We start from the raw sequence: 24,244 nt of genomic DNA, 5'->3' as shown, positions 1-24,244 counted from the left end.
CGGCCACCCCGTCTCCGCCTCGTCCTGCTCCAGCCACTGAGTAATTACTGTATCCTGGTCACTGCTGTCTAAGCTTTCATTGCCATCATTTTCCTCTGGGACAAACCCACTAAGCCAGGTTTTTTTCTGCTCCTCTAAGTGTCTTTTAGGGGAGATTATACTAAGCTGGCTAAAAGACCTCAGCAGGAAGGGACGACAGTCACAACAGCGTTGAAAGAGGACCAGCTGAGCAGGCTGCATCTGCATGACTCCAGAAATCACTGACTGCCAGTCAGGTTATTAAATCCCCACCTTGCGCTCACTCACAAGTTAGTCTCCAATAATCTCTGCTGAAACACCTGACAATCACGGGGGAGGGGAGGGAAACAAAAGCAGGATATGGACCATGTGGCGCTACAGGAAGCAGAGACTAAATACTTGGGACTCTGATGAGTCTGTCCTCTTAGTTTCTGTCTAGCTGTGACTCTGTGACACTAAATTGGGAACAAATTCTGCTGGCTTCCTCTTTTTACTTTAGATTTATGCAAACCTCTGAGGACAGAGACTGAGTCAAAGAGGTGGGACATTAACAAAAAAACAAAGCTTAATCTACTGTAGAAATATGAACACACCTAAGAATATATATACAGGATGAAAATTTGCATTTAGTAATTTTACATATCATTTCACAATTTACAACCAGCACTGGAAACCAAAGCAAAACTGTAGGAGAAGATAAAACTCTTCTTTGTGGAAATAATCAACAAAAATAATCACATCAACAAACTTTGTATGAAACTGTTCAGCTCTGCTCACACAAGGTACTTGATTTGTAGAAGAGACGGGGTCCTTTTAGGTCAAGGTGACCCTTATTTGGCAGACTGCTTGGACATGAAAATGGTTTAAATTAAAAAAAAAAATGTTAGAACAGTTTTCTGTGATATACACAGAACTTATAGGAGGTAACATTTGAAACAAAAAGTCCAACAGGGAGTCCAACATTACAACTGAATTAACAGTAACGGCTGCATCTGACATTATGTAATTAGACAGGAAGTAGCCCCCCCCCTCCTCCACCTGCTCCTGCGTGACGTCTGATGCTTTAGCCTGTCTGTGTGTCACAGCAGCAGGTGTAATCTCGGTCTGCCGGTGTCACCTGCACCCTAATCCCCTTAGTCACCACACACACACGCAGCCACATGCAGACACACTCAGGCTATCAATCACAGCACATGCAGCACACAGTCTCTCCTAAAAACCACAGAAAAAAAACACCAGGAAGGCAGTTACACAAGATCATTGAGGTAAAGACAAAATCAGAGGAAGAAAATGATGCATATGAGAAAAAAGTCTCAAGGCAATGCTTTCAAATATTTAATGACTTTTTTTTTTTTTTTTTTAGAAAATATTTAACTCTTTCACATAAAATATGATTTGTTCTCAGTTTTTTGCTTTAAAAAGAACCAATCTGAACACAATCTGATAACTTATGTTTGCCTGTTTTCAAACTGTGATACCACTGTTCCTCATCGTGCATGACACAACCTCACCAACAGCTTTAGTTTTAAAGATGTTCGGCTGCAGTTTCTCACACTCGGACATCACATCAGGGCAATACGTTGGCTTTTTTAAACATAAATAAATAAATAACAAATTTCAAAAAACAATATGCTCAAAGGACAGTCACACCTGTCAACGTGCTCTGATTAAAAAGTTAAACCAAACTCTCCGTCACGTTTTATTGCTTTGTTTTATTCGCTTAGTGGTGGATGTCTAAAGCCTGGTTTGTGACTGTTGTCAAACAGTGAACTCCCTTTAAAGCAATATTTTAACCTTTTAAGAAATACATTTGAAAAGGGTCAAAGTCTCCTTCATGCCTGTATGCTACATTTGAAGACAGTTGGCTTAGCACAAAGAGTGGAAATGGGAAAACAGCTGGCCTGACTCAGTTCAAAGGTAACACAATCCCTCTCTGAAGCTCAATAATTAACATGTTCTATCTCGTTTATTTAATCTGTCCAAAAACCAAAGGGTTTCAGTTCATGGAGGTCACGTGCCGGCCTGCTTCCTGCTCGGCTGTAGCTCCATGTGTGACTTCAGCACTCCATACATTACTCTGTGATTCAGTCACCTGGCCTGATATCCAGCAAGCGAGAGCTGCAGGTTGCATCTTTAAAGATATTTTCATGATTGATCACTGAGGTGTATTTTCAGCCTGTCTAACAACGTTTAAATAACACATTTACACAAACGCTCGGCTCATTTCTCCTTATTCGCTGGAACTTATATACACTTCAACTCTCTGCAGAGATGTTGGACTTGAATGTTAGTGGAAAGTGGAAAGACATTTCGTCTTGTGAGACAAATAGAGGACAAATGTGGGGTCACAAAAATGCCTTTGAAGATGCAACTTGTGGCTGGATAAAAACAAATAAATAATCAAAATAAAAAAAAAAATAAAAATGAATTTTCCATTTTTGTTTATATAGGAAATGCTACCTGACTGTAGCTTGAGGAGTGCTGAGGTGACACGTCTCCAACCTGTAGCTTCACGTTTAATGAAAAGATACAACAATTGTGTTCTTCTCATCTAACTCTCAGAAAGAAAGTGAATAAGCATATTAACCAAAGTGTTGTACTTTTCCTTTTAGCCCAGTGAGAAGCTTCAGTAAGCTTAAACCGAAGCTTTCGGTGAAGTTGAACAATCGTAGATAAAAGGTACAACTGATAAATGAAAAATGAACAGCGAACAGGCATTAAAATACAACTCACTATAATTTCTCAAATAAAAGCTGTTTGTCACAGTGGGCCCGTCAGACACTGCTGCACATTACACATTCATAAAGTCCAAAAATATCACTAAAGAAACATGACAGACGACAAACTGCATGCACCTGATGCAGTTAAATACTAAGTGCTAAAAACAGCCAAATACAGACAATACAAGCAAAACTCTGTAAACTTTATAATGTTGGAGGACAGACAGAGACGCCCATTCATTCAGGCTAACAGAACAACAAGGTGTCACAAATTAAGTTCCAGTAGGAGAGACACATGAGCCGACATGCCTTCTACAAAAAACTTGCAGCTTTCGCTTCAAGTATTCAGCGTATTCGGGGTGTTTGTTCGGCTGATGTGCAGGCTACGCAGTGAAGGTAATGTGTTGACAACGATCCAGGGCCCCTTTGAGCTCCATTAGCTGGTTCCCTCCAAGTCTCAGCTTCTCCCTGGGATCACAAGAGGTTATTAGAGACATTAGTTTTCAAACATTTCTGTCAAAGCTGCCACAGTTTGGGTTATTCCACATGGGAAACATCTGCAATTGTGTCCTTTGTTTTGTTTCAGCTGATTTAAAGTGGTGGGGCTCAGGTGGACAGCTGTGGGGTCGTTTGGAGATTATGTTTTAAATGTTTGCAAACCCTTAATAAATAATAGCTAATATTTTTTTCACCCAATATTGTGATTGTCGCTTGTTTGGTCATGAATATTAAATGCCACCAAGCTTCTCTATCTAGGAGTTACTTCGCATTCTGCCATCCTATTTGGGGTTTTAACACAGGCCAAAGCCTGCTGGTTGAGTTCACATATCCTGGTTTTAGATCAGAGGTTTTTATGCCACAGGAGTTTTAAATCTCACAAATTACTGTCCAATGGTGAATTGCACGTCTTCACATGGTAATATATGGATGAACCCTGATGACTCCACACAGGCTTCTTGATGAGTGAACTTTCTATGTGCTGATCATGTTCAGCTCTGCATGTCCACGACAGACAAAAGAGCCTCTGTGAGTCCTGCAGCTTCCAGAAGCCCGGGCTCTCAATGGCAGCTATTTACACACATCATTCTCCTGTTGAATTGCATTCTGCTGGTTACAACACACCGTATGTTCATGCAGCTACAAATGCATGAACAAAACACCGAACCGGACTTCACTGTGGACACATAACACAAGCTTGCTGCTACAGTCTTGGCAACGGCTGCCTAGCAGCATAGACACTGAAGGAGGTTGTTGCTTGTTTGTTTCCTCCTCTGCTTTGTTTCCAATGGAACGTTACATAACTGCTGGGAGGGAGGGAGGAAAGACAGAACAGAATTTGCCAGCTGCTGACGCCTCCTGTTCCTGCATCCATACATCCACCTCCCTTTCTTCATCCAATAATGCAGCTGCTATGTGTTTTTGTAACCTGTGGCATTGGCAGTTTTAGGCTTCCTCCAGCATGTGTTGGTTTGCCACAACTGAGCTGGTTGTGCAATCCAGAGGGACTGTGTGGGAGGACACCGGTCACGTCCAGCTCTTCCATGAAGTGACGCACGCGTATGGCATGCAAGTTCACTGACACAGATCCACAATGTACACATAAAGAGGGAGAGCTGCGCTGCTTCTGTGTGTTACATAACAGCCTGAATGTGTTCCACAGGTAATTAACGGACGGGAACGATTTTCGCCGAACTGACGGAACCACGTGATGCATCGAGATGGAATAACTGATCACTGATCACCTCGAGCTAATCATGTTATGTTTAACAGAAAGCCTCCAATCGGATTCACTCTCCTACCAACAGTAAGATGCTGCTATGGACACATGGATCGTCTCCATGGCGCCCAACTCTTGGTCCACACGTCCTACTGTTCATTATCAGAAGAAAAAGAGTGGCGATAGCAGGCAAAAATGTGCAGCGGGTCACTGTTTATGAAAGATTATTAACTGGCATTTTTCCCTGGTTGTAAATGCTTTGAGATTTTTTTCTTTATTCTTCTATCTTAATCGAAGTGTATGTAAACAAAGTACCAATAAGCACACGTTAACATTAACAGCGCTTTCCACCTTCCACTGTACACCAGTTATGCTGCGCTGAAATCTTACTGCACACTTTGATAATTTGGTTTACGCAGGGCTCATGGCTAAGGCAGTTTTTCCATTTGATGTTAGTCAAAAAGCAAACACTGAGCTTTACTGTGAGTCAGTCTTACCGAAAGGCTTATGAAGGAATGCCAGCTAATGATAACAAGGTGGCACTCGGTTTGCTTTGAAAATGTGTGTATGCACAAAGTCTTTGTGAGGGATTTCAGCCAGTCTGATTAGTAAATGAGAAACAGCATTACACTTCAGTAATATGATGGATGAGAGAATGACTGAAAAGCTTCTATATCCCAGCTCTTCTACCTCTAATGTGGGTATCATCCATTTTTCACTTAACCATCAATAATGTGTTTTATCAAACGCAAAGACGTTTCTCTTCGGTGCAGCTTTTGAATAGAACAGAAAGGAAAGGCTTTTGGCTTTCTTCTGTGCTGTTCCCTATAGACTGTTTAGTTTTATTAAACAGCTGTTTGGTGTTTCCCTCCCTGGTGACTCTCTTTGACTGCGTTACAAAACACTAGTGTGTTAATATTATGACATAAGATAATGCTGAAAGGTTAAGGTTGTGTGTCTGAGTCAAAAGTTAAACACTAACGCTAACACGTGAGCCTGAGTTCACAGCGTAACACAGAGGAGGCATCTTTCACCTTCCAGGCGTTCGTTCTCACGGATCAGCAGCGATAAGCGATGGCCAAGTTATGTCGTGTTAAAAGCCATCTGGCATCATCGGGCGAAACAGCCCAGGTGTTGGTAAAATCAACAGTCTCACACTCGTTTCCAAACAAGTGGATGAAAAATCACAGACAGCTGGAGCACCACATGTGCAAGAGGTGCAAGGCTGCATATTCAAACATTTCTCAGCAGGTCAACACATCAGTAGGCACAAAAACTGGAGAACTGATGTGTTTGGTTTTGCGCCACTCCCTCACACTGTCCAAAAAAAAAAAAAAAGAAGAAAGAAAATGGCTTATGTAAACACACAAGTTCAGGCATGTCTTTACTGAGAAAAACCTGTGCTGCAAACCATTATCAGAGTGCACCAAATACGACATCCTTACTGCTAAACACACTGTAGATCTCTTTCTGTGTGCCTACATTCTTCCAAATGCAGCCGCGAGTTAATGACCACAATTATCTGCGCACACACACACACACACACACACTTGAGTCTCTCATTTCTGACTATAAAGCCAGCAGGTCTTTCTTACTGAGAACATATCTTATAATCTGACATTTCTACAATTCTGAACTCCTCTCTGAACTGGAAGCGTATCTGCTGTTGAGGTTCACTTGTACTGAAAGCTTCCTGTTGATGACCGAAGCTGCTCCTGGAAAGGGCCTCCCCAAGGGCTTATATAACTCATGACATCATACCACCACTGTGAGCACGGAAATCAAATATTTAACAGAGGATAATGCACTCACTGCGCATCACTTCACAGTGAATGTAACAAATAAAATATTTACACAACACATCACAGTCAGATTAACTTCATCTTGCAGTGGTGACCTGCCGTAACGTAAGCTGCGATGACGTGACTGGTAAGTGCCCGCAAAGCTCTTCCCCAAAGTGCCACAGCAGATGCTGTCTTTAATACTACATAAACCTTTGCCTTCATCTGATTGGACTTTGTGATGATCCTGCTTGCTGGCTATCATTATATAATAACCCTTATCAATATACAGTAACAACCACAGGACTAATTCATAATTATTTATTGCAGGTGTTCCATAAAACAACACGTCACCAGAAGTGCTAAAAATCTGTTATTCTATTAGTGATGGTCAATATCTTCTATAGGGTAATGAAATCACCAGACAGAAGCTCCTGACAGTCAGGCGGAGTGCATTAAGACAGGACATAAAAGCTATAAAATAAATAATCTGTGGAATACATAGAAATGTGACTCGTTTCCATGGCAGCTGTTGGGTTCAACCGGAAGTCATAAACACAGCAGAAGTTTAGCTTCAAAGCCACATCATGTTGTGATCATCCTGCAGTGTTGGGGTTAGTGTTTGTCTCTCTGTGTTTTTTTGAAGACTGCTGGTATAAAATTAGCATATAAAACTCTGCCAACCAAGTTTCAAAACCCCAAAAGATATTCATCTTTTATGTCAATTCCAATGACAAATCCTGACATTTGAGAAGCCTGAATCAACATTCGGTTTTATGACTTCTCTTGAAAAACAACTAACTGATTCCTGAAACTATTGCCGACTGAACCACTAATAATCATTAATTAATTAATAATCAGTTCAGCAGCAACAAACATTAACCTGTTTAACCATGGCAGTTTTAAAGCATTTGCATGATATTACCTCTGAAATTGTAATAAAGCAAACATGTCAGTCTCTATCAGTGGTGCAGCTGTTAACAAAATACACTAAATGTCAGCTGCAGCTTAAGTAAAAGTAGCAAACAGTGTATGTTAAACCAAGTCATGTCATGAGAGACAAGCAGAAGAAAGCAGCCAAGAATAAGCAGGATAAGTTGGATAACTGTGTACTCGTATGTGTTAAAAGCCTGTGTTACGTGAGCGAGTGAGAGAAAGTGCAGAGGTCACTGTAGTCATAAACTGAGCTATCCTTTATCTCAAGCAGCTTATAAATCCCACCCCCTTCCAAAAGATACTTTATAACAGTAATGATACATAAAGTATTGGGACACTGTAAGTAGTGTTTCTGTGGGAATTTTTGCCCATTCATGCAGTAGAGCGTTTGTGAGGTCAGACACTGATGTTGGACCAAAAGGTCTGGCTCACAATCTCTGTTCCAGTTCATCCCAAAGGTGTTGGATGGGGTTGAGGTCAGGACTCAAGTTCTTCCACACCAAACTCATCCAACCATGTCTTTATGGAGCTTTGCTTTGTGCACTGGGGCACAGTCATGCTGGAATAGAAAAGGGCCTTCAACAAACTGTTGCCACAAAGTTGGAAGCATAGCATTGTCCAAAATGTCTTGGTGTGCTGAAGCATTAAGATTTCCCTTCACTGGAAGTCAGGGGCCGAGCCCAACCCCTGAAAATCAACACCATCCCACAACTGATTTCAATAGAACAAGGTTTGTCCCAATACTCTTGTCCACATAGTGTGGCTAGGCCACAGGTTAAAATAATCTGTTTAAGAAAGCGATTTTAGCTGTCGATGTAGGAGCAGGTCCATGCACTGTTTGGTGGTTCAATTAAGTAAACATTTATCTCTAGCTCACACTGCCACCTGGAAGAGAAATCTTAGTACACCACAAGCATTGATTCAAAAATCTTAACCCTACAAGACAGTATGTTCGCGCGTGTGTGTGCGTAATTATGTTTCAGCAGCTAACAAAACATCTGATTCGCCATCCTGGCAACAGCAAATGGGCATCGCAGTCCCGTTCTTGTGGTTAATGCAGCGTGTCTCATGGACTACAAAAGCACAAAGATCTATTAAGCATTCCTTATATACGTTAATAATGAGTGCCACAATTGTTTGGAATTGTTGACATGACCACCGCTATTGTGAGAGCTGCTGGGGACACCTATGAGGACGGTTATTGTGACAGAGTAACGGCCATGACACCACAGAGACAACACACACACGCACAGACCTGCCCGGACACGCTGCAACAAAGAGTGCAGAATTTCAGAGAACCTGAGACTGTTTGATTTCTGGTTAGAAGGAAATTGTTGCTTGGATGCACAGGACACACAGGACACAGGACAAACTCAGACAAATCAAGGCGGCGCTAGTTTTAATGCACTTAACCTGCAGAGGAAGGTGAATAAAACGTGTTCTAGGCTTGTCTTGGAAATACGCACGTGAATTTAAGTGAAGAAATCCAGCTGATTTGCCGGAGCGACAGAAGTAGGCATTTAGATGTATGCTCTGCATCAACAACACATATGCGATTATCATTATTCTGTATGTGTATGTGCGTTTGTGTCCTACCTGTAGTCTTGTTGTGAGAAACAATCGAGAAGGTCTTTGGCTGTCAGTCTGGAGTCCACCTGAACAATCTGAAACACAATGCGTATGAGCTGAGCTAAAAACAAACAGGTTGAATTGAGCTCAACAGGACAACGAGTGATGCGACCAAAAAAAGGTCAAATGACCTTAATTAATGGCGCCCATCTCTCTCTGTGGCAACAACTGTGAAACTGAACCAACCTCAAGAGAGTGGATGACGCTGAGCAGTGTGTGGACTTCCACTAAACCAGGCGCTGAGGACAAGACACTGGGACGATCAAACAAACAAAAATACTGTTAGAGGTGACTTTGCAATTCAGGATTTTGTTTTCCTGAAGAAGACCATTTAAAAAGTGACTTTAATGAAGTGCAACAAAAAACTCTTAATTTCCTTCCAACCATTGCTTTTAAGACAATCATAAAGCATATTCAAATAACATTCTTCATAGGATTTTAGTTCATATGTGAGGGTTTGGTACACTGTTAGTCTGGACAGTTTGAAAGCAGCAGACAAAATAAATAAACAGCACTTAAACACTTTCTCTACCCATCCATCCATCCATCACCACCAGTCAACTGAGCACACGCACAAGCACACGACAGTCAGTAACTCCATGACAGACCACTACCCTGAAGATCTAGGAAGAAATACAAAAAGAGGGAGCAAGTAATAACAGTAAAGGATTGAAGAACAGGGAACAAGAAACTGGCGATTTGAGCAGAATCCTAAATTATCCTAAACTATCCAGAAAGAGAAAAATGAAGGAGAGGGAGACAACGAGAGGTAGCTTGTGTAGAATGAGTCACAGCTCTGTTCAAACATCTAAAAATGAGTCTGGGCTGTCTCCTAGGTAACTGTACTTGAGCAGCCCAATACACACATGTATATGCATAGACATATGTGCAATGATGAGCACGCAAACTATGCACAGTGAACCAGCAGTCCTGCAGACAGAGATGGAAAGTAGCATTGTACTAAAATTCTTATTCAAAAAGGACACAACTGCCACACACCAATCAGTCACAATATTAAAACCACCTGCTTAATATTTTGTAGGTCATGTTTGTGTTGCCGAAACAGCTCTGACCTGTCAGGGAAAGGGACACAGGACCTCTGGGGGTAATCAGTGGTTACTGGCATTGAAATGTTGGATCCTTTGGGTCCTGTGCATTGAGGGTGGGCCCTCAAGTTCCACCTGGTGGGACGGTGGAACCCGGTGCATCCCACAGGTTCTCGATGAGGTTGGGATCTGGGGAGTCTGCAGGCCGTTGTTGTGGTCCTTGAAAAATCCTTGAGCTGGTTTCAAATGTGACAGGGTACAGCGTCTGCAATGTTTAGGTGGGTGTTGCGTGTTAAAGAACATCCGCACGGTTGCCAGATCTCAAGATTTCCCCACTGCATTGTGGGAATGATTAATGTCATTCACTTCCACTGTCAGTGGTTTTAATGTTGTGGCTGATCAGTGTATTCATACCGTTTGTATGGGTAAGCATAATGATTGTTACTTTTAACTATCGTCTATGCTCTGAGGTACTAAACAACACCTATATGAGGTTTTATTTTCCTGTAGCGGAACATTTAGGTGAAGTCAGACTGACTTAAGTAACTGAATTTGCTTCACACCAAAGGAAGTCCATCCACACATACACGTACAAAGCCACACACACACACACGCACGCACGCACGATAGATACAAGCCTGAGAGAAAAACAAGATCTTAAAGATTTTTTGTGAAAGTTGTTGCAGCTGTGACAGAACATGTTGTTGCTATGCAGAGTAAACATCTGCACCATCACCAGATTTAGGTCTTGACTGGGCTCAGTATATGAGTGCCAGTCAGAACAACAGAGGGGCTACAAAAACAATCCTGCTCAATCACCACTAGAAGTGTGTGGCAGTACCTGTGTCTGCAGAGACCCTGTTTACTGCCTGTATTATCTGATTGTCTTAGTATTTTGCTGTGGGTTCTGAAGATTCTGAAGAAAGATAGCGGATTGTTGACTCTCATTCCAAGGCTGTCAAATCACCACCAACACAAAAACTCAGCATTTGATGACCTGGAACTGAGACTCAGCAGTCAAATATCTTTCTTCAGAATCGCCTAATGGCTGCTTATTATGCCTTCAGAAGTATAATTAAACGACTGAGGGACTTGCTCCTCCTTAGACTGACTGACATCACACAAAGACAGATTTAAGAAGCTATACTGTCAACAGGAAACGAAAGATAAACATCACCTGACACCCTGACACACACTGTGCCAGTACATGCTTTCAAATCAAAACATACACCTTTCACAGACAGAGCAAAACACCACTAAGTACCACCACATCAGAGATATATTGTATGGCAAAAACAATGAACTGGGGAGCTAAGGCAGAGGTCTAGAGGGTTAAAGTAGTTTTAAAGTGCATTATGGACACACACTTGGTGGTTAGTGCCATATGACCTGAGAGGCTTGTTTTGTCTGTTTTATAGCTGAGAAAACGCTGCACAACTCAATCACCAATTTCCTTTTTTTCTCCTGTCTGTACAGAAATAAACACAACCCTGTCTTGTAGTTAAACATTTCTGCTCAAATTCTTATCACCATTTTTATTTGGCTGAACGGGTTCTGCACCGTAAGACATTTCCTGTATGAAGCAACAAGCCACAGATTGAGAGGAGAGCAGGGAGAGAACAAATTAAAGCACGCCAGTCACGTAATGCAGGACATAATACAAGCCTGGAAGCACAGTACACCACAAGTACTCTGATCAATTATAAACTGCAACTGGAAATATCTGGAATGCAGGAAGTAAGAAGCACAATCGTTTAGCTGCAGTGTCTGTGGCGGGTAAAAAATGCACAGATGAGTGATGACATTTCAAATGATCTGTGTTGGCTGATGGACTGAATGCGTCCTGGTTAAACTAAATGAAAGTGAAACCTCATTAAAAGCGTCTGTTTTTATTTATTTATTTATTTATTTATTTTTACTTCGTGCAACAAAAAGGTTATTTTCAGGAGCATGTCACAATCAAAAGAAAAGTCTTCTCTGCTGGTTTTGTAGATTTAGAGAGTAGGAGTTCAGAGTGACGCCTGCATGAAACAGAAAGATCAACCGATGCTTTTGCCCTTTGGATGTCAGGAGTTTACTGTTCCCTGTCCTCAAAGAAACCAAAATGTCAAAGCGAATCCTATCCGGGCAATGAATAATGCACCGACTCTGACTGGACCTTATGTATGTGTGATGTTGGCATATTTATGTGTGTATAGGAGTTAAGAAAAGTGCATGAAAAATAATAAATCAAATAGAAATACTGAGAACATTTGAGTAACCAAACTAAGTCTAGCCACCTTTCTAAAACATGGATATTATATTAAGGCAGCTGAAAAAGTCCTGGATTGGGAGATGTTTTCTTGTGCCTGCCATGACAGCAATGCAACTCATCACCAACTCAATGGCAAAAAGGTTGAAGGACACAACTGCAAGTGACTGATGTCTGATGAAACTGTAACGGATGCAACTGATGACGGCATCAGAGAAGTCAGATGACGAGCACAAAACACATCAAGAGCTCCACCGATGAGTCATCTTGCAGTGGCATCAGTTCCTTTATGGTGGAAATGCCTCATTACACCCACCAAAGTTCAGCCATCAATGTCACTGCTGACTGACACGTTCAAATCTGTATGAAAAGCAAATGTTTTTAGGTGCCACACCAGGCCCAGGAGGTCTACCCTTCCAAAACCCAGAGGGGGTGAAGGTGTCCCAGGGATAATTGTTAGCATTCTCCTTCTTGAAGGCACGGTGAGAAACTAACAGCGAAGAGCTCTCTGCGTCATGGGAAAGGTGATAAGGCAAAGCTACAAGGTCAAGCAGATTACAGCCTGATTGCCACTCCATGCCAAATAGGGCTTGAAAGCTATGACAGTATACAACATGCACATACCCAGGACACAGTAAGTACGCTGGAAAAGGACAGACGAAGGTAAAGCACACCTACGAAGTATGAATGAGGAAGGTGATACGGCCGATGGCTCTTTAGACATATTAAAACTGAATTGCGTAGCCCACCGAGGATTAAGTCTGAAACACGTCCCCAAGCTTTGTAAACAAGACTGCAACTGCACGTAGCTGGTGGAGATTTTGCCATATACAAGCTTTAAACTGGCAATAACTGATTTTTTTAGACACTTGGTGGCTGCACAAACCAGCTGTGTCCACAGCAGTGACATATCATTATCTATTAAGAGCTATAGCAAACTTGTTAGCAGACCGCAAACAAGCTAGAGCCCAAAACAGCTCCCTTCTGCAGCCGAAAACGGCAACATGAGAGCAGTGAATGAAACAAAACAGTAACAATGCCAGCCAGGAAAATAAAACAACGAGCTGAGGGGAACTGCGGTTTTAGGGGATGATTCTTTCTGGGCCATGTGATTCATTGTTAAAATGAAAGCAGTGAGTTTGGCTTCTTTAACACAAGGGACCAAAGTGAGCTGAATGAATATTAAACCGACACAGAGGACGTAGCGGCGAACAGGCAGAGAAGCAGAATGTCTGGCGGTATGTGGAGACTGAGAGCAGTGATACGAGCGGGCTGCGATACCTGCTGAAGGACTGGAGCAGCTGTGACACCATGGAGGACAGTTTGTGCAAATAGACCAATGCGTCATGTGGTGGCGGCGGACCTCCCGCTGGCTGAGTGCGCCGCATAGTGTGAGGGTCAAAGCCCAGAGCTTTGAACACTTCCAAGCTGAAACATGACAGAAAAAAATGACCTTAGGGGTCAGCGGAGTGGAAAAAAAAACAAAACAAATATCCAAATAAACAACCCGCAAAAGCGTTGTTTACAGTATGTTCTTACAAATTCTCTCTCCTCTTTCTTGCCTTTTCACACCCACCTTATCTGACACACTTTAGACCAGATGTTCTCAAACAGGGTCCACACTTCCTGGTGAGAGACCTGAGTAGATGTGGACTGTTTGTCTCCATCGTCGTCATCATTCATGACAACATCACAGGCAGGAAATTCACCCTACACATGCACAGATTTAGCCATCAGACAGACTGATTTATAGACTTCTTCCAAATGTTATCTGGGTGTAGACACAATACACAGGAGAAACAGGTTCTAAAAATGTCTTTGTGCATTTCTGAGCTTCCAAACCACCACAATGCACACCACCATTCAGTGTGGTGTCCTTTTGAATTTTTGAAAATATCAATCTATATAAATCTGAGCTCTGAATGATTGCATGAATTATACTTGAATTCACATTTGCTCCGAGCTGACCTGTGGCTGTAGCTTATTGAAAATGGTGTCCATTACAGACAAGGCACCAGGAACACGCCTTGAACTTTTCTCAAACGCTTTCACCAGCTCCTTCGCTTCTTGTAGGGCTGTGAAGGTAGCGCTAAGGTCCACAGTTTTACCTGAGTAAACACACGAGAGACACACACAGGCCATCAGGTGCACATAAAGATATACATACGCTCATATGTCTCACTAAAATGGAGGAAGTGCTGCTGAACAGCAAACACCTTTTTCATGATGGGGTGTTGAGAGTGTGTAACTGTGAGAGTGAAGGGCTGTTATGAATACACTTATGAGACACTGTGACCAAAAACAACTCAGCTCAGACTCACTCTGTGTGTGTGTGTCCCTTGTCCAACTCCGTTTTGAGACTTAAAAAACCCTGTACACAACAAGTTGCTTGATGCCCTGAGTTATTTTTGCTCTGCTAAATAATTGAAAGGCCACTGCATGGACTAACATTAATCCCCTTGTGCCTTATGGTAACTTTAACCAGATACCTGTACTGGGTAGCAACAGTACAGGTATCTGTACTGTTGCTGGGTAGCAACAGATTAGTACTGGGTAGCAACAGATTATATGGAATATGTTAGGATTGCTCAATTAGATTACAAAAAATAAGTAACTATAATCAGTCCAGATTACATGTGAAAAAATGTGTTACTATACTGTATACTTATTATACAGTTACACTGACAAGGACTGTTTGGTTGCATCTTTAAAATATTAAAAATTTCAAATGATCAAATATATTTTCTACTGCGTATCAAAGTAAATCACTCCTCTTTGGCTACCAGTTTTCTTAATGGCTACTTAACTAATATTTGTTTTGGTCCTTAATTATGATATATTTAGGAGCTTTTACTCCTTTTTATTCCCACTCAAAATGGACAGTGAGTATTTTGACTCAGTGCTCCAACTGTGTTACAAGAGAAAAGGTCTTCCATGTGGCCTTTGATCCAAAAAAACAAACAAAAACAAAACAGCAGCAACAACAAGTTACACAATAAAACAGGTCACACATTAGTGCACAACAGCAGTGTTTTTGCAAGGGTCTGACGTGACCAAGTGTAAATGCCCGAGATGTTCAAAGAGAAGAATAAAAAAAGTTGTGGGGCTTCATTTCTTATGGCTGCATTATTTTTTTGTTTTAGTATGAGGTGAAATATTTTCAATGTTTGAAGTCATCCATAAGTATTAAGATTAGACAACACTTAAACCTCATCATCACTTGAGCTGTGCAGTCATAAATCTACTGGGCCCCATAAGAGGCCTTTAAGCAAAATTTAACTGTAGCTCTAAAATTCAACTTCAGTCACTTTTTAGGTGGCTGTCCTCACAAGTATAGCTACAGTTTGCTCAAGGGAGTGCAGAAAATTGCATGCGGTACTTTTCCACTCCTAGATTTTGTTCTGAGCCTCATGTACAGTTTATCCCTCCTTCTTTCCTCTCCTCCTCCTCCTCCTCCTCCTCCTCACTATTTTGGCAGAGAGTCAGGCTGCGTGGTAAGAAGAAATCCATTGTCATGATACTGTACCAAGAACACACAGAGCAATGGCAAAACTCCATTGGTTTAGCTATTAAAATTCTTGAATGGATTAAGAATTACTGTGCCACAGTTGTAGCAGCCATCCGCGAAGCAGGTGGACGGAGAGGCTGAACGAGAGGCTGAGACGCACAGACACACTCAGCACTGTAAGCATAACGTAATTACATCCAGCGCTGAGGTCCAGAGCTAGAAGTGCTGCAGTGGGCGACTCAGCATCTTTCTGACACACATTCGAGTGTCCCGTTTTAGGAGATGACCTGATTCTTAATGTAGTTCTGTAGGGTTCTAGCGCAGTGCAGGGCAGACGATGTCATTCCACAGTGCAGTAGGGGTTTTATTGGGGGGAGAATCATCATAGGAAGAATCACACAGCTAAAAAAAAGAGCTGATGTCTAAACTGACTTTATTTAGTTGTCTGATCAATGTGGCTCACTGCTTTCATATTCATTTTTAGGTATCTGGGTCATATTTCTCCAGTTATTATACAACTGTACAGCTGATTGCTTCTGCGTTTGGACAATGGCCAAAACAGACAACTCCGTTTACATTTCGAGACATCTACCTGACGGGATGATCCACTGTTATCGCAATCTGTTTGTATGATTTTTTTTTTTTGTAGCTGTCATTAGCCGTTCAGACATTATTTTTACTGCAACAAGATTTGTGACAAAAACCTCCAAAAATCTGTTGTTCATAAGAAAAAAAAAAAAAAGAAAATATGTGCTCATTAGGAGACTGTTTACACTGAAACACATGATAGTGCTCTGACCTACATACCTGAGTTGAAAAAGTCAATGAGATTTAGAACAGTTTGCTGTTTCCTCCGTGGAACAATCTGCCCAAAGACAGCAATCCAGTGCTTTTTCAAACACTGCAGGACATCATGAAGAGTCCAGGGTGGTTTTAGATAAACTATCTGTTAACGAAAGAAAACACCATGAATAGCCAACATGAAAAATAACGACTACTGCAATGCTCAAAATGACAGTCCATATGAGTATAAGTTACCGAAACTCCTCCATACTACACAGGAAGAGATCTGATCCATAAAATTTCACCTTATACACGTAGATCTGATCTAAAATGACCATTAAGATGCCCAAAACTCATGCAAAGACTAAACCAAATACACAGCCTTAATCACATCATGGATAACAGACATTAGTTCTTATAAATGCACCTAGAAACAGTAATTAAAATGTAGTCTAAACCATTGGGTGGCATTCCAAAACACAATATTACCTCTAGCCAGAGGTTTTCATAAGCTGCCTTCATCTCCACCTCTAACACATCAGACAACACCTCTCGCAGGCAGTCTTCTAGTTCAGAAACGTGCCTGCTCGGGTCACATTTTGTCCTTTCTTCAACTTCTCTTGCTGTCAGCGGCTTGTTATCTGTGATCAGTTACATACATACATACATATTGCATGTGCGTAAAGACATAAAATAAACACAAAATGCATGACAGCAGCTATGTGCATGGACAGAATGTGCAGCAGGAGAGAGAGAGCAGGAGCATATGTCAGCACATAATATGCACTATTTAATATGGCATCTGTTCCACTGCAAAGTCACCTTCCAGTGTGGGTAACACTGACTGTCCAACGAGTGTGTGCAGGTTAGAACTTTGTTTTCTATTTTTTTCGTTTTATTTCTAGGTCAGTCTATTAAAATGTCACCACTTAACACAGATAGAGTGAAAAAAAAAACAAACATACCACGAAAATTAAAAACAAGGAAGCCGGAAGGCGCGGCCAGATATGGCAAGCGCGCGGATGGTACGTGCAGTTAGCTATTACAACATGACGCAATATGCCAAGTAATTTCCTGTTTTGCAAGAAGAACACATTAATCCCTGGCTCACCTTCCTCTGTGAGTCCTACAGAAGGGCCTGTTCTCGGCTGACTATGCGGCTGGACTGATGTATAGTTCGTGCTCAGCATTGATGATGTGACCTGAGGGCCCATATGAGGCTTAATGTTTTGCAGAGGACAAAAGCCATGTCTGGATCTCCCAACCTCTGCCTCTAAATCATTCTTGCTGAAGGCCTTCACCCCACTCAGCAGAGCCTTACTGCAGAGGTTCTTATCATTACTGGAGAGGGAAAAGGGCATAATCAGACTCTATATGGCAATGATAATATAATACAGCATTTAGACAATTCAATCACAAGTATTTTACAGAAGCCTGGAGTGGGAGATTTGGTGGGTAACAGAAAAGAGAAGTAATTTAGCAAAATAATCAATAAGAGTCTGGAAACAGTGGCAGACAAAAAAAAAATAGGTCAGACAGAAAAAAGTGAAACAATACAAAGGCCATCGCACTATGTAAGCCCAAAAATTCCTGAACTGAGCTCAGAATTCCTTGCTCAGCATATCTATTCTTGCTCAATTACTCGGTCCCAACTGGAACTATCTGGCTGGACCCACTCACAGTCACATGCATGTGCATTATTTGCAGAGGACACACACTCTGCAGCAGTAGCAGTATATTGTAGGGGGAGGGGGAACTCACGTGCACAGGATGAGAGCACACTCTGGATACAGACTCTGGTATTGCAGACAGCACTGCAGCACTCTGTCATCATTATTCTCAGCATTCAGAGCATCTGGGGACAAGAAAGCACAGAGGAAGAGGAAGGGTGAGGAAAACAAGAGCGAGAAACATGACAGTTCATTTAAGGACAAAGAGACACGTTTAACACGTGGCACTGATAGCTCATGGTAAGCAGGTCACCACACTATGCACAGTGCAGCATGTTTTTTTCTTTCTTTCTTTTAAAAACAAAGAGGAAAATTCAGAGATGAAGACTTCAGGTCTATTTCAAGAGATTTATGCACTCCTAAATACAGCACAGTACTCAAAGTCTCCTTTATCACACAACTTTTTCGAAGAGATCCTAACACCACTGCTTAAAAACTGATGCCTAGTCTATATGGTGTACAGCTCAGAAGTGGGTTACTCGCTATGCATGGGTGAAACCTGCTCTTAAGATGCACACAGTGTATGTTATGATGATGAATTCTGTAGGACCTGCATGGGATTAGTGCCGCCTAGTGTTTATGTTAGTATTAGGCAGCTGTGAATGAAGAGATAAAGCAGGTCACTAATCAATGTCCACATGTCCAAATGTCCTGGGGTATCCATTACTATTGGTGTGTGTGTGTGTGTGTGTGTGTGTGTGTGTGAGTGTATGAGAGGCAAAGTCCATCATAGCACACAAGCAGTCAAGCACTATTATGAATTTATAGAATGACAGGCTGTAATCTCCAACACCTCAAACACAACTGGAGGACTGGAGTTTGATATCAAAGATTATTCTATTCTTAAAACTATTCCACTGTGATGCTTTTATTTACAGTAAAAAACCCTGGAAAAAAAACTTTTCCCTGAAGTGCTTATTGTTTTGCCTGCAATTTCCGTTATGTTTATGTGTGCACTTTTGTCACCAAGAGTGACATTTATCCTAACACTGCTCAGTCAACATGTTTTGGCCTAAGATAACACCAAACAGTTCCCAGAAGAAAAAGGGATATGGGTTCATGGAGACAATAAGCTTTTACATCCTTGGCTGTAATAAATTAGTATTATTTTAAATGCACTAAAGAGTCCAATATTTTCCTTAAATCAGCACTCACTGCTGCTCTCAGCGGCCTGCTGCATGGACTGCCCCCAGAGGTCAGGTTCCCGGTTCTTCAAAGAGTTGTAAATGTACGAGATGGCAGGAATGGCAAGGTGGGCTACAGAACCTGACAGACCTTTTCCCCTTTTTAGGGAGTCCATCTCCTGAAGCACCACCCAGGGGATGAGGACTACAGGGGAGCCCATGGCTATGAGAACATGAAGTGAGGAGAAAGTACATCATGATGAATCCATTTCATACCATAAGTGCATTTTATCACGGCTAGAAATAAATCCAAAAATGTGAAAATTAGATTCTAGACTTTCTTTGGACTACTTTATAAGCAGATGTTGTTAATGTGATTTCCTCCTTGCATATTTTGATTACCATCCTGCTTGTATGCTGTGCTATGGTTACTGTTTCAAGACTTGGCAAAATTATTTAGATTGAAGTTTTAGCTGCTTTTCTCTTCACAGGCCCATCATATTACTCACAAATATCCCTTGATGATGTGTAATAATAATAACTCCAGCTAGTTCTGAGGAATAATAGTTCTAGAGTTTTATCTTGCAACTGGACAAACTTGGGAATGAAAACTAACTGGATATTTTTCATAATGCCAGAGGGCTCCATTAACCAACACATAAAGTATCAATTATTCTGCTAGAAGCATCAAGTATTGAAATCATTTTAAACACCTCCAAGGCCATGAGATCTGACCCTTTTCACGTAATCCAGATGACTTAGGAGAATGTTGGTGTCCAAAACCAGGATTAGGTCTTGGTGAGGGGGTTGTTTACCTGTAAAGACAAGTTCAGGAGTAGTGAACTGTTTAGTAGTTGAAGTTATCAACTGAATAAAATAAATTAAATCATACAGAGAGCTACAGGCCAGAAAAAAAATGATATTAAGTACAATTTTGTGATGACTTCTGTGCTGATAATCGTTCATTTTAAAAAGATTACAACATTTTTTGGGATATATTTGGAGACCTGTTTTGAAGAATGTCATTACTTTTGTTACAGGATCAAACCACAGAATAAACTGTCGTCATATGACCAGACAGGTCTTGTGTGTATTTATGTGTCATCCTGAGGCAAAAGCAAAAGTTTTTCAAATTATGTATCAAGCTTCAGCCAAATAACACAAATGTGAGCCAAGATAAGGATTAACTTCTAGTGCCTCCATGTGGTCATCTGAGAGAGTTTCTATATTACATTTATAAAGAGTATACAAAATTTCAGATGTCTACAGTTTACCATCCCCCTGGAGAACAGAATCACCTACAGTGTGAGCCTGCAGCTCCCTCTTCTGGAGGGTCTATGTCCATACAGGTGAGCTCCCCATAGCTCTGCATTACATTCACCTCCAGTGTCCTCTCAGAGCGGGCAAGATGTAGCTTTTCAACCACTTTCATCTGCAGATTACAACAAAATAAAAACATCCTCTCTCTTGATACACTAGCTGAAAAATTCTTTTATTGGAAAATGATCATTTCTGTCAAGTAAAAATGTGAATTAATGAATGATGCTTTTTATTACCTCGTCGTCCCACGGCTCAGCGATAGCATCTAACATAGGTGGGGGGTGGCCTGACAAAGACGACATCTTAGTTTGTCCTTCAGATGAAAAAGCAGGAGTACCATCGAAACAGCTATGAGTTTGTTGGCCAACTTCCTGTTTGGAGCTGCTCAGTGACGCTCCAGAGTTTGAAAGTTGAGTCCCAAGTTTTCTATTTGCAACATTATTCTCATTGGTTCCATCCACTGGCTTTGACGGAACAGTTTTTGGTATCTTAAAAGTAAGAGGCAGAGGTGATGCAATTGAACACATTTGCTGCTGAGCAGATGATGACTTGGCTGTCTTATGTGACACTGAATTGACATTCCCTGGGACTGAAGTGACAGTCTTGACTGCTTTTGAGCTACTAGCTGAGGTAGTTTGCTTGGCAGTGGAAGATTCCTTCGTGGCAGATGCGCAGGGAGCTTTTGCTTCTGTGCACAGGCTCCTGGTGGCCTCAAACTTATTTTTCTGATGCAGCTGGCACCCGTCCTTGACCAGTTCCCCTCTCTTCTGCCACAAATAATCCTTTGAGATGGAGGAGGACTTGCTTGGTTCCTTAGTCTTGATTGTGTTGCTGTCTTTTCGAGTCCTTGGGGGCTCTTCAGCTTTGTACTTCCTCTTCAGTACATTGTGCGGTTGTTCTCTCTGTTCAGCAGAAACCAGACTGGGGCTCATTAATTTGGATGAACTCCTTTGGGAAGACTTTTCATTTAAGCTGCCTTTTAACGTCTTCACTGTTCTCTGAGGAGCTGCAACTGTAGTATTGGTGCTCAAGTACGTTGAGGATCCCCTTTCCACGGTCGTACTCCCACTGACAGGATGATATTTCCCTGAAATATAATTTTTTGCTTTACTAGAGCAATTTCCCTCGTGGAATAGCACAGAGGTTTTTGCTCTTGTGCGTTCCTCTTCCTTATTAGCAGGTTTCCGGTCTGTTGCTTGTGTCTTTTCCAGTCTGTAAACAGGCCTTTTGATCTGACGAGCACTCTGGGAGGCATCTTCAATGGTAGGAAAAGCACAACTTTCCCGTTTTGCTGCACAGCTACATGCAAAAGAATAAATCACAATCAAAGATAAATAAACACATACCCTTTAAGTGAGTGATGCTGAGCTACACAATATCGACATTAATTTGTTGTTAAAGGTCAAGTATACAGTATCTAACCTTTCTTGACTGTTTACATCGTGCTTCCTGTTGGCACTTCTGTAATTTTTGGTAGTATCGTGTTTCTTGGATGCCTGAAAACACGGAGGAAAAAAACATGAAACGCTGTCACACACATTAAATCTCTTGCGAGTACAGAGTAACCACTTGCTGACAGAAATGATCAGAGATGGCAGATATTAAAAATATGTATCTGGTGAAACTATAGCTGACACTTTAAGAATTGACACTTTTAGTAATATGTCAATTATTTGCTGATTGCAACTTATCAAACACGCCTCTGGATTTTGGACTTTTGGTTTGGGGACATTTTATAGACAAAATGGCTGCAGTCTGTGGAACAACCTGCCCCATCACCTCCGATCAGCCCCGTGTGCAGAGTCATTCAAAGCATAGCTCAAGGCCCACTTCTGTCCTTTGGCTTTTGATCACACTTAAAGTGTTAGATGGGCCCAGATAATGGCTGATTTGCGTTCTGATGAGTTTATCTTGAACCCTCCGTGGGTGTATGCGTGATTCTATTGTCTGCTCTGCTGACCTTGATATCTTTTGCGTATGTTTTGTAAAGCTCATTGTTTCACTAAAGTTGCTTTAAATGTGCTATAGAAATAACATAGCAATAACAAAAACCTGCAGCAGACCTTCACGAGATGATGCAAATCTGCAGTCAAATTGTAGTTGTAGTCTACTGCTAACAACACTGATCAGTGAAAATGACTGTTTTATGGCAATGTTGGATTCTTAAGATTTTTTTGTATCAATGTTTTGAAGCAACAACATTGCATTGAAAGAAAAGGCATTGCAGCACAAAATAAATCAGACAGATTTATGCTCTATTACGTTATATACTGACGTCATGAGATCAAAGTTTATCCATATTGACCGTCCCTGTCAACAACAGTAAACAACAGCTGAATGCCTCCTCACCTTCTTATCCTCTTCACTTGAGGATGATGACGACTTCTTGCGCTTTCTCTTTTTTGACTTCTTACCCATTTTTCTATGAATGAGATTGATTTTGAAGAGCAGTCAAGGTTACCAGTGACTGTGCAAAACCCTCACAGAACAATCCAATCTGATCTTCAAGAACACACCGCCTTCTTTTTAAACAAGAGTAAAATGCTATGTAGCTATGCCTAACTAATATGTAGAGTTACAAGAATGAAAATAAAACTGAGATATCAGTATATCTTTAACGATTAAGTGCCCGGTCTATGAGGCTTCCTGCTTGTCCATAATGTGTCGTACACACTTTGTTAGTGCCAGAGTAAGTGCAAAATAGTTAACATGACACACAGCCTGAAGCTAACACAGGCACAGGACTGTGTAGTGGCACAAACACGACTACAACTAAAGGTTTAGCGAAATCCATATAAAAGTTATTTCTCATATAGTACTATAGAATATAAAGTGTCGAGCAGGATGTTAATTATTAAATACAAAATCGAAGGCTAAAGTTAAACCGCTGCCGTTTAAGCTAACGCTAGCTGATGAAAACTGAGAGCAAAATCAACAAAACTCTCTTGTTCGATGTCTGAAACCTTCCCGTACATTAATTCGGGGGACTAATGCACGTTTTATATGATTAAATGTGTAAAGTAATCCAGTCAAGTGAGTTAGCTGACTGCTTGTCAAAACATCCGCTACTCTTCTTCTTCTTCTGCTGCTGCTGCTGCTGCTGCGAATATTTCTTCTTCTACTACTTTACCGCCACGGCCCGGACTGGAGTGGAGTGGCGGCGTCAGCGCTTGGACGTCGTTGTCGCGGTGAATTAACACTCCTCTGGTGAGTCTCCTGTCCTGTACGAGAAGACACACACAGCGTGCGGTTATGTGTCTTCTAAAACGAAAAGCCAACGCACTCATTCATAATGGAGGAGGAGGAGAAAGCACAAGGTCCGTAGATAAAGCTTACACAAGGCCACTCGGGACTGAACATCTGCCAGTGTGGGTTATCTTGACCTTTATTTTTACACAAATATCCACCAAGAAACCGTTCCCTGCCGGTACTGCTCATTTTGCCAGACAACACAGTATTTTCACCAAGGTTGCAACATCTTTTAAAGTCAGTAGTTTCCCCACTCACACACAAAAAGATCTACCAAAACTTTTACTCAGGCTTTTGCAGCAACGCAACCAAACATTGATTCAGCAGAAAGGCAGCGTAGTCTACTACACTTGTGAAGGACAATACTGAGATGACATCGAGTCTCTGATAATAAACAACAAGAAGAAGTAACGCAGAACCAGTCTGCTGCAG

At 41.4% G+C, this 24,244-nt stretch overlaps 1 protein-coding gene across 3 annotated transcripts; it reads right to left on the bottom strand.

Moving 5' to 3' along the window:
* Positions 1 to 2,735: 2,735 nt before the first annotated feature.
* Positions 2,736 to 23,819, bottom strand: swt1 (SWT1 RNA endoribonuclease homolog). Of its 3 annotated transcripts, none has more exons than XM_046392115.1 (17): positions 23,694 to 23,819; positions 22,913 to 22,985; positions 21,986 to 22,059; positions 20,800 to 21,862; positions 20,546 to 20,675; positions 19,957 to 20,058; positions 19,275 to 19,466; positions 18,151 to 18,244; positions 17,501 to 17,730; positions 16,879 to 17,030; positions 16,414 to 16,552; positions 14,067 to 14,206; positions 13,675 to 13,808; positions 13,380 to 13,526; positions 8,988 to 9,054; positions 8,769 to 8,836; positions 2,736 to 3,206 (listed from the first exon to the last, which is right to left on the bottom strand). In XM_046392115.1, exons 2-17 carry the CDS (start codon positions 22,979 to 22,981, stop codon positions 3,122 to 3,124), a joined length of 2,886 nt encoding a protein of 961 aa, XP_046248071.1. In that variant the 5' UTR covers positions 22,982 to 22,985; positions 23,694 to 23,819; the 3' UTR covers positions 2,736 to 3,121. The 3 variants fall into 3 exon arrangements, with proteins under 3 accessions (XP_046248071.1, XP_046248069.1, XP_046248070.1); XM_046392113.1 differs by lacking the exon at positions 23,694 to 23,819 and adding an exon at positions 23,537 to 23,658; XM_046392114.1 differs by lacking the exon at positions 23,694 to 23,819 and adding an exon at positions 23,611 to 23,631.
* Positions 23,820 to 24,244: the final 425 nt, after the last annotated feature.

Source organism: Scatophagus argus, chromosome 6 (assembly GCF_020382885.2).
Source record: "Scatophagus argus isolate fScaArg1 chromosome 6, fScaArg1.pri, whole genome shotgun sequence".
Lineage (NCBI taxonomy): Eukaryota > Metazoa > Chordata > Actinopteri > Scatophagidae > Scatophagus > Scatophagus argus.
The sequence above is the reverse complement of the archived record's forward strand: the minus strand, read 5'-3'. Positions and strand labels throughout refer to the sequence as shown.

Coding starts and splice junctions, on each gene's coding strand:
- swt1 (XM_046392115.1), bottom strand. CDS start 22,981: ATGGGTAAGAAGTCAAAAAAGAGAAAGCGCAAGAAGTCGTCATCATCC. Junction 21,863..21,985: donor GATGTAAACAGTCAAGAAAG/GTTAGATACTGT, acceptor TTTTGCATGTAG/CTGTGCAGCAAAACGGGAAA. Junction 13,809..14,066: donor TCAATAAGCTACAGCCACAG/GTCAGCTCGGAG, acceptor GTGCATGTGTAG/GGTGAATTTCCTGCCTGTGA.